Here is a 17,349-nt window from a genome sequence, read left to right on the forward strand (position 1 = left end):
CATTATAATCATAGCCTTCAGTTTTTTAATTTTCACCTTTTTGCCATGTTTCAAAGTATGCCCTACCACCACTACTTGGAAAATGGAGGGCAAATCCTGGTTCATGTCCATGTCATGGCATCAATGACAATGCCAAATTTTGTGTTAAGGAAGAGTAAGCTCTACATAAAATATTTAGAGTTGCATGCACAGTTTTGCTTGCACAATGGTGTGAGTGCAAGGGATCTTCTCCATCCCTTCACCACATCATCCCCCTGCATCCCCTCAAAAGCTGCTCCTGAAGGCCACTCAGGATAGACACATCTTTCATAATTTGGAGCAAAGTTGCATAAATTTATCATATCGTAGTATCGTGATGAAGCTTCTTCTCTTTTGCAAAAATCTCATGACCTCTAATAAGCAGGGGGTGATAACAGAGCAAGTTGGTGGGCGGATTACAAGAGGTATTGTGGGAAAGCAAAAGATGGAGAGGGATGAACAGAAGCAAACTGCACACTGAAAGCTTCTGAAAATCAGAGAATCTGACTTATCTTATCTGAAAATTACAGGCGACTGAAATCCAAACTTGCCCTAATAAGCAGTACATCCATCATTTGATTTCTTTAGATTTGATCAAATAATGAGCATAATTTTCTGAAATGGACTTTTCAGAAAAAGCAGCTCTGTCATCTTGCATCACCTTAAGTGTAATGCTTTTCAGTGGAGTCAATTCACACATTCATCTGCTAGTTATTGAGGGCTGATTCACACATGCAGGTGGTACTTGTATACTTGATGGCTAGCTGTTGAGTTCATAGATCAACTCAACTAAAAAGTATTACGTTTGATGGGACATCCAAAATTCCTTTTCTGGTATTAGATCTGCTGTGTCCCATTCACACATGCAGCTCATCACTGGATGTTGTCGTCATCAGATATGGTTATGTGAATCAGCACCAAGTATAGAGAAATAAAAGGAAGGTTCAGATGTCACACAGAAGCTCAAACACAGTCAAGCTCTGTGTGAGAGTTCACCTCTTTCAGCTCTGAGAGCATGTGCTTCCCCCTTCCATCCCCACATGAATAGTTACTACCTTTCTAGGTTAGGATACGCTAAGACTGGTGGGTTGGGACATCACAATCAATGTTAGGTTTATCTTAACCTACCTGTTTCAGAAAACCTGAGCCCTGAAACTCTTGAACATAAAGGTTCGGGTTTTTTGAAGCAAAGTATGTTAGGATAAGTCATGATTGGTGGGTTCAGACATAATGACCAATCTTGGCATATCTTGGAAAAGTAGGCACTCGTGTGGGGATGGGAGCGTATGCACTCAGGGCCAAGGTTGCTTGCATGGAGCTCAGCTGCAACCAAGGTTCCATGTGATGTCTGAACCTGCTGAATGTATGTACATGTGCATGTGTGAATGGCTGTTTGCATCAAGAGGCAGTTCTAAGTCTTGGCAACAGGAAATATTGGCCCCACACCAAGGAATAGTCTTGGAGATTGTTGCTACTTACAATGAGCATCCAGGAAAGTGAGCACATCTCCCGTGGCAACGCTAGCCCCAAGCAACCGGGCTGTTATTAAGCCCTTCCTCTCCTGCTGTCGGACGACCTTCACTATTTGTAACTGCTTCACATACAGGTCTAACTGGTCTTTCAGGTAGTCTGGAAGAGAGTATATCAAACAACAGAAAGTGTGGAGGGGCATAACTCTGAGTCTGACAAGCATATGAATGACAATAGTAAGGTTATAATGAGAAAACCACCTTCGGCCAAACAGCCCCAGGGTGGTGTACAGCACCATAAAAACACAACAAAATAGTGTTTTTTAGATAGATAGATAGATAGATAGATAGATAGATAGATAGATAGATAGAAAAACCACACAATGCAGCAAGCAAACCCCAGTGCTTTGACACAAACTTGTACAATAACAGATCCTATATGAGGGCATCATTCAAATAACCCTCCCTCCTAAACAAAGGCCTGAAGAAAAACCAAGTCTTCAGGTGCCTATGGAAGGCTGGTAGAGAAGCCATAGAGCAAGCTTTCTCAGAGAGAGCATTCCACAGTCTGAGGGGAGTTTCTTGAGCATAACTTGTGCATAACTGGGCTCTCCCAAGTGTTTGGCATGCAGAGGGCATTTTGGGCTAGTTTAAGAACTGACAATGGCCACATGGACACTGCAGAAAGACACTGACCCATGCCTGGCTTGCAGGTGACACGTGTAATGTTTAAAGGGCTCTTAAAACAGGGCACTGGCACTCATGTGCCCAATGCTGGCATGCCAGTGTGCATGGGCTGGGCAGATGCTTTGCCAGTATCTGGACACTCCATGTGCTGTTGCTTTTCAGCAGTTTCTATGTGACTGCAGTCATGTTCCTACTAGGCCTTCCTTGAGAGAGAGTCCTGTGGATTGCAATGCAAGTTTCTGAGCAAACATATTTAGCATCAAGATTAGTATAATCAGAACCAGTATCATCCAAACCAGTCTGTTATGTGGTAGGTACTTTCAGGTGTGTACGCATTCACACAAAAATATGTACACGACTGTACATGTAATGTATACATTTTAAGAGTGAACATGGTGCAGACTCTCTCCACTGCAGGTACAAGTAGGAAGTATACTGTGTACATGCACTGAACGTGGGTTAATAACGGTACATTATGAGAAGTTGATGCTTTCTGCACTTCCCCCACCAACCCGGTCTCATCTTAGCATCAGGGCTGAGTCCTTATTTATCACTCAAGCTGACACTATTCACTACCAGGTGCATAGCATGGCAGGAAGTGGTTAAAGTCACTGTGGTAAAGACTGCATATTTTCTGTTTCTTCAGCAGCACTGAGTTTTGGTGTGAACTCAGACGGTGGCTATGCCAACAAGGCCACAAACTAGCACTCACAGGAAGTGACAGCACAGTAGCAAGAAAACTACTACTATAAAACTGAGACGATCTTCAGAAAAAAGGTAGTCTAGAACACACACTCCCCGACAACACAGAGACTACACATATGCTGAACAGAGTGTGTGAATAGGGCTAAAGAGAGAAAATGGAAACCATTAGTTGCATGCAAGGTTGCATACAAGATAGTCTACTCTGGGTCCTCTAGTTTATTGCAATACAAGTTTCAATAAGGAATGTGATAGCCGCATTACAACTGCTTTGAGGATGCATTCAGCTGAGCTGGCTTCTTTTCTCAATTCTTCTCTTGATTGGCTACAGAGCTTAGGGGCCAATCAACATCACTCACTTTGGTTCTAGGGCAACATGTGGTAGGCAATACTTGTGAGCCAATGTGGCACAGATATTAGAGTGCTAAACTAGTGTTAAAGAACTGCACTGGCTGCCAGTATGGTTCTGAGTGAAATACAACATGCTAGCTCTCAAATTGCAAAGCTTTCAATGGCTTGGGTCCGGGGGTACTTAAGAGAGCGCTTTTGTCATGAACCCAGTTGCATATTAAAGTTATCTGGGGAGGTCTGGTTTATGGTTGCCACTGGTTTGTTTGGTGGTGACTCAGCATCTGGCCTTCTCTGTGGTTTCCCCGGGGCTTTGGAATATGCTCCCTGTCAAAATAAGAGCATCTCCATTTCTGAATACTTTTAGGAAGACCCTCAAGACATACCTGTTCTCTCAGGCTTTTAACTGACATTAGTTTTAAACTGTTTTTATCCCATGAAATTGTTTTAGCTTTTAATACTGTGAAATGTTATTGTTTTACTCCATTTTATCTTGGTTGTGTTTTAAATTGTGTACACCGCCTAAAGGTAAAGTTGTGCCATCGAGTCGGTGTCAACTCCTGGCAATCACAGAGCCCTGTGGTTGTCTTTGGTAGAATACAGGAGGGGTTGATCATTGCCATCTCCCACGCAGTATGAGATGATGCCTCTCAGCATCTTCCTATATTGCTGCTGCCCAATATAGGTGTTTCCCATAGTCTTGGAAACATACCAGCGGGGATTCAAACTGGCAACCTTTGGCTTGCTAGTCAAGTCATTTCCCCACTGCGCCATTAGTACACCGCCTAGAGAAACACAAATCAGGTGGTATATAAATATGATTGATAAATAAATTTACCTCCAGAAATGGGCATAGCTAACATATCAGCCAAATCTGATAAAAAGCCCTCTTGGCCACTGCCTCAACCTGAGAAAGCAGAGAGAGTTTTGGATCCAGGAGCATTCTCAAGCCAGGGAGCCCATCCAGAACTGGCAGATCTAAGCCATCTCTTGGGTCTCAACCCCGCCACTGTCAGTACCTCCATCTTATTTGGATTCAACTACAGTTTGTTATCCCTCATACAGCTCATTATCGGCTCCAGGTAGGCATTTAGGGAAGTTATGCCCTTTCCTAATGAAGGTGATATGGAGAAATAGATCTGGGTGTCATCAGCATATTGATAACACCCTGCACCAAACCTCCTGATGCTCTCTCCTAGTGGTTTCATGTAGATGTTAAAGAGCATTGGAAACAGTATGGAGTCTTGTTGAACTCCACACTTTAGCTCTCACTTTGCATTGCTGCAGTCTCCAAACGACACCATCTGGAGTCTACCAGAGAGGTATAAATGGAACCACTGTAAAACAGTGCAACCCAATCCCATCTCCCTCGGGTAACCCTGAAGGATACCATGGTCAGTGGTATCGAAAGCCGCTGAGAGATCCAAAAGGATCAGAGTCACACTCCCTCTGGTGATAGCCAACTGGAGATCATTCATCAGGCCCACCAAGGCAGTCCAAACACACAGCCTGCTCGAAAGCTGGTTCAAAACTGGGCTAGATAAGCTGTATCATCCCAAACCACCTAGAGCCAAGAGGCAACCACTCACTAATTCATCTTGCCCAACCATGGAAGATTGGAAATGAGTCTGTAATTAGCTAACTGAGGAATCCAATGCAGGTTTCTTCAAATAAGGTCTAAATAATAGCTTCCATAAGACAAGGAGGCATCCTGCCTTCCGATAGAGGAGCATTTATGATATTTACCAGACCTTTTCTAATACAATTACCAAATGAGATAAGCCAAGTTGAGCAAGGGTCAAGAGAACAGGTTGTAGGACATACAGTCCGAAGCAGTTTGTCCACATCCTCAGGAGTCACAAACTGAAAGTGATCCAATCTAATGCTATCAGAGGTGTTGCTAGACACCCCCACAGTAGACTCTGCAGTAACTTTGGGATCCAGTTAGGCCTGAATACGAGATATTTTATCTGCAAAAAAGTCACTGAAGACATCACAGCAAGTGATTGATGGTTCCAAGTTCAAATTTTAGGGGGAGGAGACATATCCTAGTCCCCTTACAAGGCTAGACAACTCTGCTGGACGTGAATTTGCGTAAGCAATGGGGGAAGAAAAGAACTGCTTCTTTGCCACTCACACTGCCAGAGCATAGATCTTCAAATTTGCTCTGTGTTGCGGCCTGTCAGATTCATGCCAAGTCTTCCTCCACTTCTGTTCTGGTTGTCTACCACTTCAGTCCCCTTAGTTCTTACGAATACCACAGGACTAATTTTGAAGCAGGTCGGAGAAGATGCTTAGGAGCTATTGTGTCTACTGCTCTAGTAAATTCATTATTCAGTGTTTGCATAAGAGCATCAACAGAATCACTAGCAGAGCCAACTTAGACAGAGCCTTCCTAGGTTTCTTGGAATCCTATTGCATTCAAAAACCTTATTGGGATCAACCTTTTCCAGGTGAACATCAGCTTTGTGGGGATGTGTGCGTGCACAAGTTTGCTCAGTGTGGCAGAATGAGAGAACAGCTGCTTCATCCTTCCCACTGCAGTGGGGCAGAGGTCCAAGGAGATGCCTTGGAATATTTTCCTAACACCTATATATCTATCTATATGTTTAATTCTCTAAGGCATACCCGCGGCTAATCCCATGTGTGGCAGCTCTCGTGAGAGTTTGCAAGCAGAAGCACCGTGGTGATTGGGCAGTGGGGATTCCATATGCAGATAGGGAGGAGGAGCCTGTGGCACCATGGTGATTGGGCAGTGAGGAAACAGGATCTGTTAACTCAAGAAGGGGGAGAGAGAGAGAGAGAGAGAAGGGAGGGGAAAAGAGAAAGAAGGAGGTGCAAGGGATGGCCCAGAGCCTGTCAGCAGCCTGAGGGGAACGAGTGCCCATGGTGGCGGCAGCAAGGAAGGGCCCAATCAACCACTGCTGCTGTTTGGGGCTACCGAGCCCATTGGCGGAGGGAGGCAGGTTGGCCTGAGATGGGCTCGGGCCTGTCAGCGGCCTGAGAGGAACGAGCGGCCATGGAGGTGGCAGCAGTGAGGAAGGGCCTGGTCAACCATTGCTGCTCCTGTGGAGAGAAGCAGGAGCAGGGATCAGGTGAGATTGGGGAGGTCTCTGGGGATAGGGGGCTGCAGCTTGGCTAATAGGCGCCACAACACTGCAGCTGCGACCAAGACGCGTGAGAGGGATGGAAGCAATGGGATTGAGGAGGAGGAGCAAGAGTGCAGCTCAGGTGAGGGTGGAGAGATCTCTGAGGTGAGGGGGGCTGAGGCAGGGGGTGAGGGGAGCAATCAAGTACTAGCATGCAGATGCTCTGCGTGGGTTAAGCTAATACCAATTAATTCGGCTTCAGATCCATTTTAAAGCCTCCTTGTAGGTAGCCTACTGGCTAAGGAATTTGTCCCATCCTCCCCCACAAGAAAAGGTTTCTCACTCTTCCTATAGAGCAAGATTAGCAACACACACAAGTGACCCTTATCGTATCAGAGCTATATGGTCATGGCACTGAGTGCCACAGCCTCTCTAGAAACAGTTTCATAATAGAGCTCAAGCTATAGCAAAGCAGCTAGAGAACATATTAGATTTTTAAAAGTGTTTCAAAAAGCTGCATTACAGAGTTGCTTTGCTTGTTATTGTGGGGAATAAGATCTGCTTAATCTGATAAAACAAGCAAGGGACTTTATAACCAGATTCTCTAGAGGGTTCTCAAATGCCGGACAGGCAAGGGAGACAGTTTTCTTCTCCACAAAACAACATTTAGGATTAACTTGACTGCATTAACTTCCAATCTGAGAAAAGACAAGCAGGGTTAGAGACTCAACAGAGGGTTTAGTGCTGGTGTTTGACTGCCCCCCCCCCCAGTGTCTTTTTGTGCAAGAGAGATGCATATGTCCAGAAGAAAATGCATTTTGCCCTGCTAACAGAGAAAAGAATCACCTTTTAAAGGTGTTGATTCTCTGTATTTAGTAGGGGGAAGAGCAAGTGGCCCTATCCATCCCCAGCACAGCATCCTTCCAGTAGCTGTTTCCGGCAGGGATGTGTGAACCAGCTCAAGCTGGTTCACCATCAAACTTGGCCAGCTCAAGGGCTCGCCCCCAGGACTTCGGGGAGGCCAGCCGGGGGAAGGGGAGCTGCCAAAGACACCCCAGCAGCAGCGTGTTTCTTTAAAAAAATGTTTTTCTTGTTACAACTCCTGGACCGGCTTCAATTTGAGCAGAACCGGAGCGGGGGGAGGGGGGGCGGCAACTAAACATGCCCGGTTCTGTTAGAGTCCGCTTTGGACTCGAACTGGGCATACTGGTTTCATGCACACCCCTGGTTGCTGGTGTCTATCTTTTTGAGATTGTGAGCCTTTTGGGAACAGGGAGCCATTTGATTTATTTATATCTATGTAAACCGTGTTAGGAACTTTTGCTGAAAAGCGGTACATCGATATCCATGGTATCCATATTATGTAGCACCTGCATTCACATGCCATACACACTACATGTGTTTGTGACTGTACCTGCATTCATTTTAAAAGTGCACTTTGATGCAGGCCCCTCAATGCATGGTACAGATAGGAAGTGGACTGCTGTCCTTGTGTTCAACATAACATGTTAATAACTTTAATTATGTACACAGTACCCAGATTGTACAAAGGTGAACATAATGCATGAACAGGGCCCAAGGTGGCTTTTCCAAATTTTGGAAGTGCTGTGATCTAAGGCCCCCAATAATTGGAGTTCAGATAAGAGGAGTGTTTCTACCTGCCCCGCACCACCAATAGTGGACAGGATTAGGAAGGGATAGGTATTTTCCAGGGCCAGTTTCCTATGCTCTAGATACCCGGTGGGGAGAACACCAAGCTTGTAAGTACAAAATAACTCCAAACACTCCTCACTTATGACCTCAAGAGCCCTTTGTGAACAGCCAAACTTCTGAGAGTCAGGGAAGCATACACCCCCACCTCACCCTAGGAAGCCCTGATGCTGAACCGTGCCATTATCCTAACCTCAGGCATAACCAATTTAGATTGCTAAATGACAGCTTGCGGTTTCTAAACTTGCCTGAGTGAGCAATTTATTCCTGGGTGGAAGCTAAATACTGCTTGGTGCCTCTGCATATCATGGGAAATCATCTTCCATCAGTGCCCTTGAGACAGGAATATTCAAATACCAGGATTAAAAAAAAAAAAAATCCACTACCACAGCACACCAAAGAAAGAACCTGGCCCAGCAACAAGCAAAATGCATCTGTTAAGGAGTCCCCTTACAGCACATTTTTTGGGGCAAGCCCACAAAGCTATAGTCTGAAAAGGTAATTAGCTTCCTTTGGAATCCAGATCAGTCCTTCACCTGGCACCAACGAGTTTACAAGGACAAGTACACAGCCTTCCAGGTAAGCCAAAACTGTAAAAACATGCTATGTATTTCACAACCAGTAGTCCAGAAGTGGAGTGGGAGAAGCAAGAGGAGCTGCAGAAACAGTGGGGCTAATAGGCATTAGATGAATATTTCAATAGGGAACTGAGAGGGTCCGTCTATATAATATTCATTTAACATAGTCATGATCTACCAGAATGTGCAGAGACAACAGATCTGGCCCAAGGTGCTTGCAGTCTGAAGTTTGACAGCGGCATGTAAAGTGAGAGAGGAGAGGCATACAGGTGATTAGGGACAAATGGAGCTACCTGTAGACTGTGGGGCTACAAGAGTTGAAACTCTGTAGGAGAGACTGTCTCTTCAAGATTTATAAAGGAAACCTTATAGGAAGAAACTGGTATTTAGGCTATTGAGCTATACAGGGCTGGGGTGGTCAGACCTCACGGGTCCTCTGTGAGCACAGAAAGTAGCAGTAATGCAACACTGGCTCCTGCAATTGGCAGCCAATATGAAGCTTCTGGATTGGCCAGGCCTGTTGTAAGTCCTAAGAACTTGCATTTCTGCATAGGCTTGATCAACAGAACAGTAACTTCTGCTGGCTCCAGTTCAGGCCATAGCTCAGGCTTCCAGCTCAAGTCTCAGGTTCCAGTAACAGACAACAGGAATTTTGGGGAAATTTCTGTCTCAGTTCTAAATCTGGATGTGGCTGTCCATGACCTCAACATGACACTGCTGGGGACAGAGGTTTTCAGCTCAAACATGCATCTACAGATCTCCTGGAACATATTAAGATAATCTCAAAACCTCCACACACACCCTTATGAAAAGTTCAGATGCTCGCTCCATGTGTCTTCGTGACCCCAAATGCATACCCAGCTCCGAAGACTGTACTTACCATCTGTACTGGCATCATCCACAAGAATTATTTCCTTTAGCAGGATAGCAGGGGAGGAGTAGAGGACACTGTACACTGTGCGGAGCAGGGTCGACCAGGCCTCATTATGGAAGACAATAATGACACTGGTGGTAGGGAGAGGTGGACAACGTTTGAACTTTTGATCGATACATCTGCAAAGGGAATATCAAAATGCAAGGTATGTGTAAAAGAGAACGATGCTTCTTTGCTCACCTAGCTCCAAGGGGAAACAATGGGCTCAATAAATTAGATAGGGATTAGATTCAGGCTGGTACACAGAAGCTCAATATTATTTTTTAACGCTTTACCCCTCTTGTAGATAGACCCTTATTTTGGTTTTAGACACACAGAAAAACTATAGCCAAGTGGCTTGACCCAGGGCAGGTGCAGCAATGTTTTAAATATACCCGACAGGTTTGCACGGATAATACTACTGAGCATGCTCAAGCACCATGGTGCATGCTCAGTAGCAGCAACTGAAGCGCCAATAGCTGGAATGGGATTTCATTACTTTATAGAAAATTCACACCAGTCTAAACTGAGGAACATAATATTCATCCAAATCTCCCCCATTGTTGGGTTTCTGGTGAATCTGTTCCTTGATCCAGGGCAGGTTCTAGATCAGTAGTTACAGTTTTAATTCAGTCCTAGACTGGAAGTGGGGCAGAAAAAACTACAAGAGAATAGAAAGCAGTCTGCACTTGCCTTTCATTAAGCCATTAATATTCTTAATTATACTCCACTGCCTAGTCTTTGTGTACCACAACTCTTTCCTCTGGATTCTACACGCATCACACAATTTACATATGACTTCAATGTAGTATTGAGTAGCATGTGAGGGACAGCTTGGACATATGCACTGACAAAACTGCAACATGGTAATTCATGACAACAGATAATTTGGCTCCACTATGGAAAGAACTGGGACTAGGAGTAGGGAGAACACTGGTGTCCTCCACTCCTGCAGTCCTGAATATTACCAGAAAGGCTACACAGAGAAAAGAAATGATTGAGAACTGTAGAACACAAAGTGACCTCTTCCCTTTGTTTCTGTGCTCTCACAGGAACAGCTAGGAATGATGGGAGTTCTAGTTCCGGTAACTGCTGGAAAGCCTTTGGTTCTGCCCGCCCCAGCTTAGGAGAGTGTGGCAAGAGTGAGAAGTTGCACTTGCTGAAATTCTCTCTTCTCCACCACTTTTAAGGACACATGAGCCCCATCTTCGACTGCATCCTCTCTACCCTTTCATCTGCCTCCACTCTTTCCTTGGCTCAAGTGCCTGTAGCTCACAGGATGAGGTCATAGATTATATCCCCAAGCAAAAGGTTGCAACAATAGCACTTTGAATTGGTCCCCTGCTTGTGAATGGAAACCTCTGCTGTGCACAGGGTATTGCTTTACTAAGGAAAAAAAAAAGAGGGGGGAGATCATTTGTTCTCTGGAGGTTTAGGGACAGAATGTCATTGCCTTCTGCTTTGTGAGGAAGCTCAGCTAGGAGACAGAAGCACACAATGAAGATCTGCTGCATATGTATGTTTTTGCATACATGCATTCCTACACTGACCAATCCACTCTTCCTACCCAACACAGTTTTCACATATCCACCAGGACCAAATACCAGACTACATATATTAGCTTAATAGCACAATTTATTCTACATGGGCTAGTCACGATTAAGGGCAGAAGCCTATGTAGAGTGCTAAGGTTTCACCCCAAGAATCCTGTTCAGTATCCAGATCTCCTCCCCAGCTTCTGAAAGGTCATTAAAAAACCAATTTAAAACATCTTTTTAAAGAGGCTTTTAAATGTTTTATCTGCTGCTGATATCTGGCAGGTTCTTTAGTTTTTATAATCCACAGTTTTTATCTTTTTATTAATAATTTTAATTTGAAACTTTAAAAAATCATAATGTTAAATGTGGTTTTAGCCTGGTCTTTTAACTTAACTTTATCTTTTATTTTACATTGTATCTATTTTATTAATGTTGTGAGCTGCCTCAAGCAGTAGTGTACTGGACGGGTGGGATAGTAAAATAAAATAAAATAAATGGTATTACTCGAACTACCTTAAGGCCTAGAAACTTGCCTTGCTTGAAGTCAGGGGTAGGCTCTCCAGCTGTTGAACTACAACTCCCATCATTCTCAGCCAAAATAAAGTGTGGCTGGGAATGGACATTTTAGTTTAACAGCTGGAGAGCCAAGGTTGCCTACCCCTGTTTTAAATTAATGCTCAAGTTTTCGGGATGCCAAATGCGGCACACAACATATTCCATACCTGCACACATGTAACCGCACAAATTCCAACTGTATATTGGTATAAGCATATAAAAAGGAACTCAGTCTATTTAACTTAGTCAGCAGGAAAAGTCAAAATGTGTTCTTGCCATTTGCTCCTCAGCTCTGAACTGCCCTCTTGAAAGTTTGCCAAAACCCAAGCACCGTTTTCAGGTGATAGCAACTCCCTCCACCCGCACCCCAGCAGTCATTTAGAGACCAAGGAAGAACAGATATTTTCTTTATTTTTTTAAACACACACATTGGTTTGGTTCACATGCTGACTGGGACCATCAGATTCACAGCAAACTATGGCTGTGTGTAAACCAAGGAGGGAATCTGAGTGTACAAGGGGAATAGGGAGGGCATGAGCCACACAAGCAATTTGGCCACTATGCCTGAACCAGCATCCACATCTATCATTTTTAATAACCAGTCTTCGTGTTTTATATCTTGTTGTATCTGTCATGAGTTTACACACAAGGAAGCCCATCACTTGAATAAGTGTCGCTGCTCTCCCTTGTCACCCCCTTTCTAATTTTCCTTTATCTTCTAAGAGAGCTCAGCTAAACAAATCCCCATCATGGAAGAAGTCAAGGTTAAGTGTAACACACTTGAAGCCTGCTGCTGCATATACTCAAGATTAAAGAAATCAGGTTCAACTGTCAGCTCCTTGGGGCTGGGAGCTATATTTCCCCGTTACTCTGTAAAGCACCAGGTTCGTCAGCACTGATATAAACAGGAAATATCCATGTTTTAAGAGCATTTATTACAGACATTGTTAGACCTCAAATAATACAGAGTTAAACAATAAAAACGATTTGTCACCTTAGCATGGACACACAATTTATATTTATATAAAAGCAGACCCAAGAAGCTGACCAGAGATATGGCTGCTTCTATGAAATCTCATGTGGTCTGAAATAGGGAGGTGGGAAATACAATTGCCCCTCTCAGTTGTCTCAAAATGGTTTGACCTCCAAGGTAATCCAACTGGCTTGAATCCCTACAGGTTGGAAGAAAGCCATGGTAGTTTCCAACCAAACCAGCAGGCATCTTGACTTAAACCTTGAATCTTATATTGAAAATGTTTACTAGACATTACAGATTTTACTGATTCACGCAACCAAACGACACGCTATGACATCACACACCACTTTGGGAAACATGACCACAAGTCAGAGGATTTAAATTGTGGTAGAAGAAACCTCCAGCATCCCTCCCACTGCCGTCTTTTGATTTTGCTGTCTGTACCCCTCTCTGAACTTTTCAGCAGGAAGGCAGATGGGTCCCTTACATGCCGCATACCTCTGGCACACATCAAAAGAGGGAAAGCGTTCCACATGGGAGATCAGGTTTTTCCTGCTGCCTCCTCTTGCCCCCACCACAAAGTGTTCAACAATAAGAGTTCCATTCATGGGCTCCCTCCATCTGAGGCAATTTCCCCAGCTCTCCGATTTATGGTTTCAGTGCTGGGAGGGCTTTACACTTTAATTTAAATTGGTTTATGCCTCTTTGGTTGACTGAATAACATTCTTGAGCTCTCTGCCTAGAACACAGCATTCTTCCATTGTGATATCTACACCTGCTAGGCAGAAATAATCGGTGGTTGAGAGGGTGTGGGGGGAGGCTAAGGAGGAGGGAGACTGTCTGGAAACTCGGCCTACTCTTGAGCCATTATTCAGGTTGCCTTTGTTGGCTGCCCGCTTTCCTCCCACCCACCACAAGACCTTGACTGACTTATCTCCCCCATGAAAAGCAAGCCGTAGCCTCAGAAAGCTTCTGGAGACCACAGGGAAGGGGGTGGGGACAGACAAGGGTCACATTTGACTCCTTCCTCGCCCCCCTGCTGTACTGTAAGCCAGGTCTGTTCCACTTGCCGAGCAAAGTGAAAAATTAAGGGGGCAATGGTGGTGCTCTTAGAAGTGGGAGGAAATGGACCAAAACCAAGGGCGGGCGACAGATAGAAACAAGAAAGTTTTTGAACTTGGGCAACCTTTATTGGAAGGGGGGGAAAGGAAAGAAAGATGGGAGGATTTTAATTTGAAATGTTTACTGCTTCATAAATAGGGTGCTAGTGGGGAATAAGGGTAGGAGAATGAGGGACAGGAGGTGGGAAAAGCAGGAGATAATTAAAAAAGGAGAAATGCACCCCAGGCCTTTTCTTTGCCACAGATGAAAGAAAACCAGCAAGATTTCATCTGCTGCAAAAAGGATTTCTTGTGATCTGCCGTTTGAGCCAACAGTGCCCACTAAGCTGTGCAGGGAGCTAGCACCAGCCCCTCTTGGCAGGGCTCTTCAGACCTCCAACAACTCAAGGGGGCTTTTAATCTACCTTATTTGAAATCAACACAGTTCAGCCAGTGTTGATACACGGTTACTATGTGCATAGTCTTTTGATTTTTAAGATGAGAGGAAAGATAAATATTTGCAAAATATTACATTATTTTCCCCATTTCAAATGAAAAAAATTCTGAAGCTCAGATCCACTTTTCAATTAAATTATATATCTATATCTATATATAGAGTACCCAGAATGTTGGGGGGCAATATGCTACATCATTGTAAACCGCTTAGAGAGCTTCCAGCTATAGAGCGGTATATAAATGTAAGTGCTATTGCTATTGCTATCTGAAAACTTGTTGGAATCTTTCCATTGCTCTGGCTCTAGCAGACTTCAAATATGTAATCTTGCATGGTGCTATCAAATAGTAATTAATTGCAGGTTATCAAATCTGTTATGCCAATCCTGGTTTCTTTGGAAACTTGTCAGGGGTTCCTGAATAAAAAGATTAGTTAATGGCAGCTCCAACACATACTATTTGCCCATCGCTATGAAGTTTCCCCTAGAACACACAGCAAGTGGGAATCATGGGTGTGTGTGTGCTCATTCTCAGTTCATAATGGGTGCTGCCAATACCCAACTGTGTCTAATATGAACCAGGTGCTTACACACTCCAACACACCGTGGTTTCATGGCAGATGTGCAGAGGTTCCTTGGCAGACAAGCCAATCTGAGAACTATTGGCTGATGTACAGAGCAAGGATGCACTGGTATAGTAAGAGGGCCACAGAACTTCCCAACAAACTGCACAGGTTAGGTGCAGCAGGGAAGTGACAATTTTTTTTAATATCCTCCCCAGGAAGCCCTCTGTGCCACCTGAAAATATGTCCCCAAAGACTGCACATCTCTCAATGACATTTCCAGGTGGCACAGAAGGTTTCCTGGATCCAGGGAAGGGCATCAAAAATTGCTATTTCCCTACTGCAGCGATGTAATCAGGAAGTTCTGTTGAGCCGCTCTCTACCAGCATACCTGCTTAGTATGTCAGCCACTGTGTTATATACACAATGACCGCATGACCACTAACAGTACTGCCAAATGCTATTCAGCCCTGCATGTCTGAATGCTTTCAAATGTCTACCGTCAGCTCCAACACTGAAATCAAATACTACTGAGTATCAGAGATGTCAGGAGGTGGCAGCAATGCTGCTGGCCCACCCACTACCCACTTGCTGGGTCCCCCTACCTTTCCATACAGGTAAGCTGGAGGATGACATGTCAGTGGGGGTGGGGGGGTGGAAGTGCTGAGGACCCAGTGCAGGGCTTTGCCCCAAGACCCCCAGCCATTTGGTATCTCCCCAGGACAAAATTCTAGCTTTACCAGAGCAAACTCTCAATCCAGATACCTGCCAAATTGGGATCACTCCTGCTAAATGAAATTAATCAGAACTACGCCATATCAGAAAGCCCACTGTGTAGGGGAAAAAGCATTATATTTGGATGCAAGAGATTAATACTGTACAGGTGGCCCTTGTTATCCATGGACTCTGTATCTGCAGTTTCGCGTATCCGCGATTGGGTCTTAGAGACTGAGTTTCATTATCTGAAGGTAGAGAAACAGGTGAAATTCACCTATCCACAGTGGCCAGAAATGACCTGAAAATGACTTCTGATGACATTTCCAGCCACCAGTTTCCAGCAGAGAGCCATTTTGTGGCTTTAATGCAACCCTAACACTGGTTAGGAACCTACCTCACCCCAAAATTCCCATTGACTCAAGGTTTAATTATTAACAGTTTCCGTATTCACGCCTATAGGAAAGAACGGAACCCCCATGAATAATGAGGGCCTCCTGTATTTACCTGAATCCAAGACTAGGTTTCCCCCCAAGTTTTTTTGATATTAGAAATCAGGAGGTCGTAAATTCAGAGCCCTGTTCCTTTCAAGTAAGTGCAGGTATAACCTATGTTTAACCCCTCCTTTTTAAAGGAGATCATCTTAAATTCAGAGTAGTCTTTGATTTGGGTAAATACAGGCTTTCAAATCTGTTAAGCCTGGGCATTCCTGAACCACTTCATGGTGCCATCTCTCAGCCCACCTTACTTCACAGGGGTTCTGTCTGTTGAACCTCGACTCCAAAATTCAGGATCAGTTTCAAACAGGGTTCTGTGCAGCTGCCTGCTGGGTTCTTAACAGCAGTCTGCTAAAAGCTCTCTGTGAGGCCAAGGGAAGAAGGGTGTGTGTGAGTGTGAAGGCTGGATTGTGCAACAGTGTACAATTCATTCACTGTGTATGAGCACAACAGAATTATTAGGTTTTAGGATGTAAACTGCCTAGAGATGTGAATTGATGTGGCATACAAATCTGAACAGATAGCAAAAAGCAGCCAAAATTGAGAGGGAGAGCACCCTCCTCTGATATTTCAAAGCACCTACTTCTGGAGAATTCACAGGTTCTGTATTTCATAATATGGATGGACTAGGTATTCAGTATATTTGTGCTATGTGGATTTTGACAATATTTATTATTTCACATTAGTAGTGCCTGTTATATTCTTATATTAAATATCCTTTAAATAACATAGTGGGGATCTTTTTGGTTTGTGTATATTTGGTACAGAGATCCTTGTACACATTGTTAGTCTCTAGGTATGTCATGTCAATGGCACAAATTCCTTTCCAAAAAAAGAATCAGGAAGATGGAGAGTGAGTGTCTGATCGGGGTTAATATCATTGCTATAGTTCCGATGAGCTATAACATGTAATCACAACAAATGCTCTTAAAATACACTGCTGCACCTTCAGAAGTTTCTGAGACTCTCCCGTTCAAGTCCAAGCCTGAAACAGTATTCCAGACTTTAAGATGGTTCAGTTCTACCCAACAAAGCCAGACTTTCAGCAGACTTTCATTTTCCATCAGCAAGTTTCCCCACATTCCTTTCAGGGACAAGATCTTTGCAAAAGCAGTGCCCCACAACACACACTGCACATAGACATAGTCAATGCCAGTAGCTTACATGGCTTTTAAAAGGATTAGACAAATCCATGGAGAATAGGTCTATCAACAGTTATCAGCCATGATCACCAAACCTGTTTCACACCCAGAAGCAAAATGCCTTTTCCTGGGAACAGTATGGAATGTCCCCAAGCTTCACACTTGTTAGCTTCCAGAGTCATCTCCTGGAAACTATTGGAAACAAAATACTGGAGCTAGATTGTCTCATCCAGCAAGGCAATTCTTATGCATATAACTGTAGAGAGGAATGAGGTTACTGGTCCTCACTGATCTCTTT

General features: G+C 44.1%; 1 protein-coding gene across 4 annotated transcripts in view; it reads right to left on the reverse strand.

The window, feature by feature from the left end:
• GALNT6 (polypeptide N-acetylgalactosaminyltransferase 6) overlaps positions 1-17,349 on the reverse strand; it is a 65,136-nt gene that overhangs the window by 14,961 nt on the left and 32,826 nt on the right. For all 4 annotated transcript variants that reach the window (XM_053287922.1, XM_053287920.1, XM_053287919.1 and 1 more), the window contains exons 3-4: positions 9,482-9,654; positions 1,498-1,647 (exon numbers count right to left, since the gene is read on the reverse strand). In XM_053287922.1, the coding sequence (XP_053143897.1) occupies positions 1,498-1,647; positions 9,482-9,654 (323 nt within the window). The remainder of the gene's footprint in view (positions 1-1,497; positions 1,648-9,481; positions 9,655-17,349) is intronic.

The sequence above is a fragment of the Hemicordylus capensis genome, chromosome 2, assembly GCF_027244095.1.
Source record: "Hemicordylus capensis ecotype Gifberg chromosome 2, rHemCap1.1.pri, whole genome shotgun sequence".
NCBI lineage: Eukaryota > Metazoa > Chordata > Lepidosauria > Squamata > Cordylidae > Hemicordylus > Hemicordylus capensis.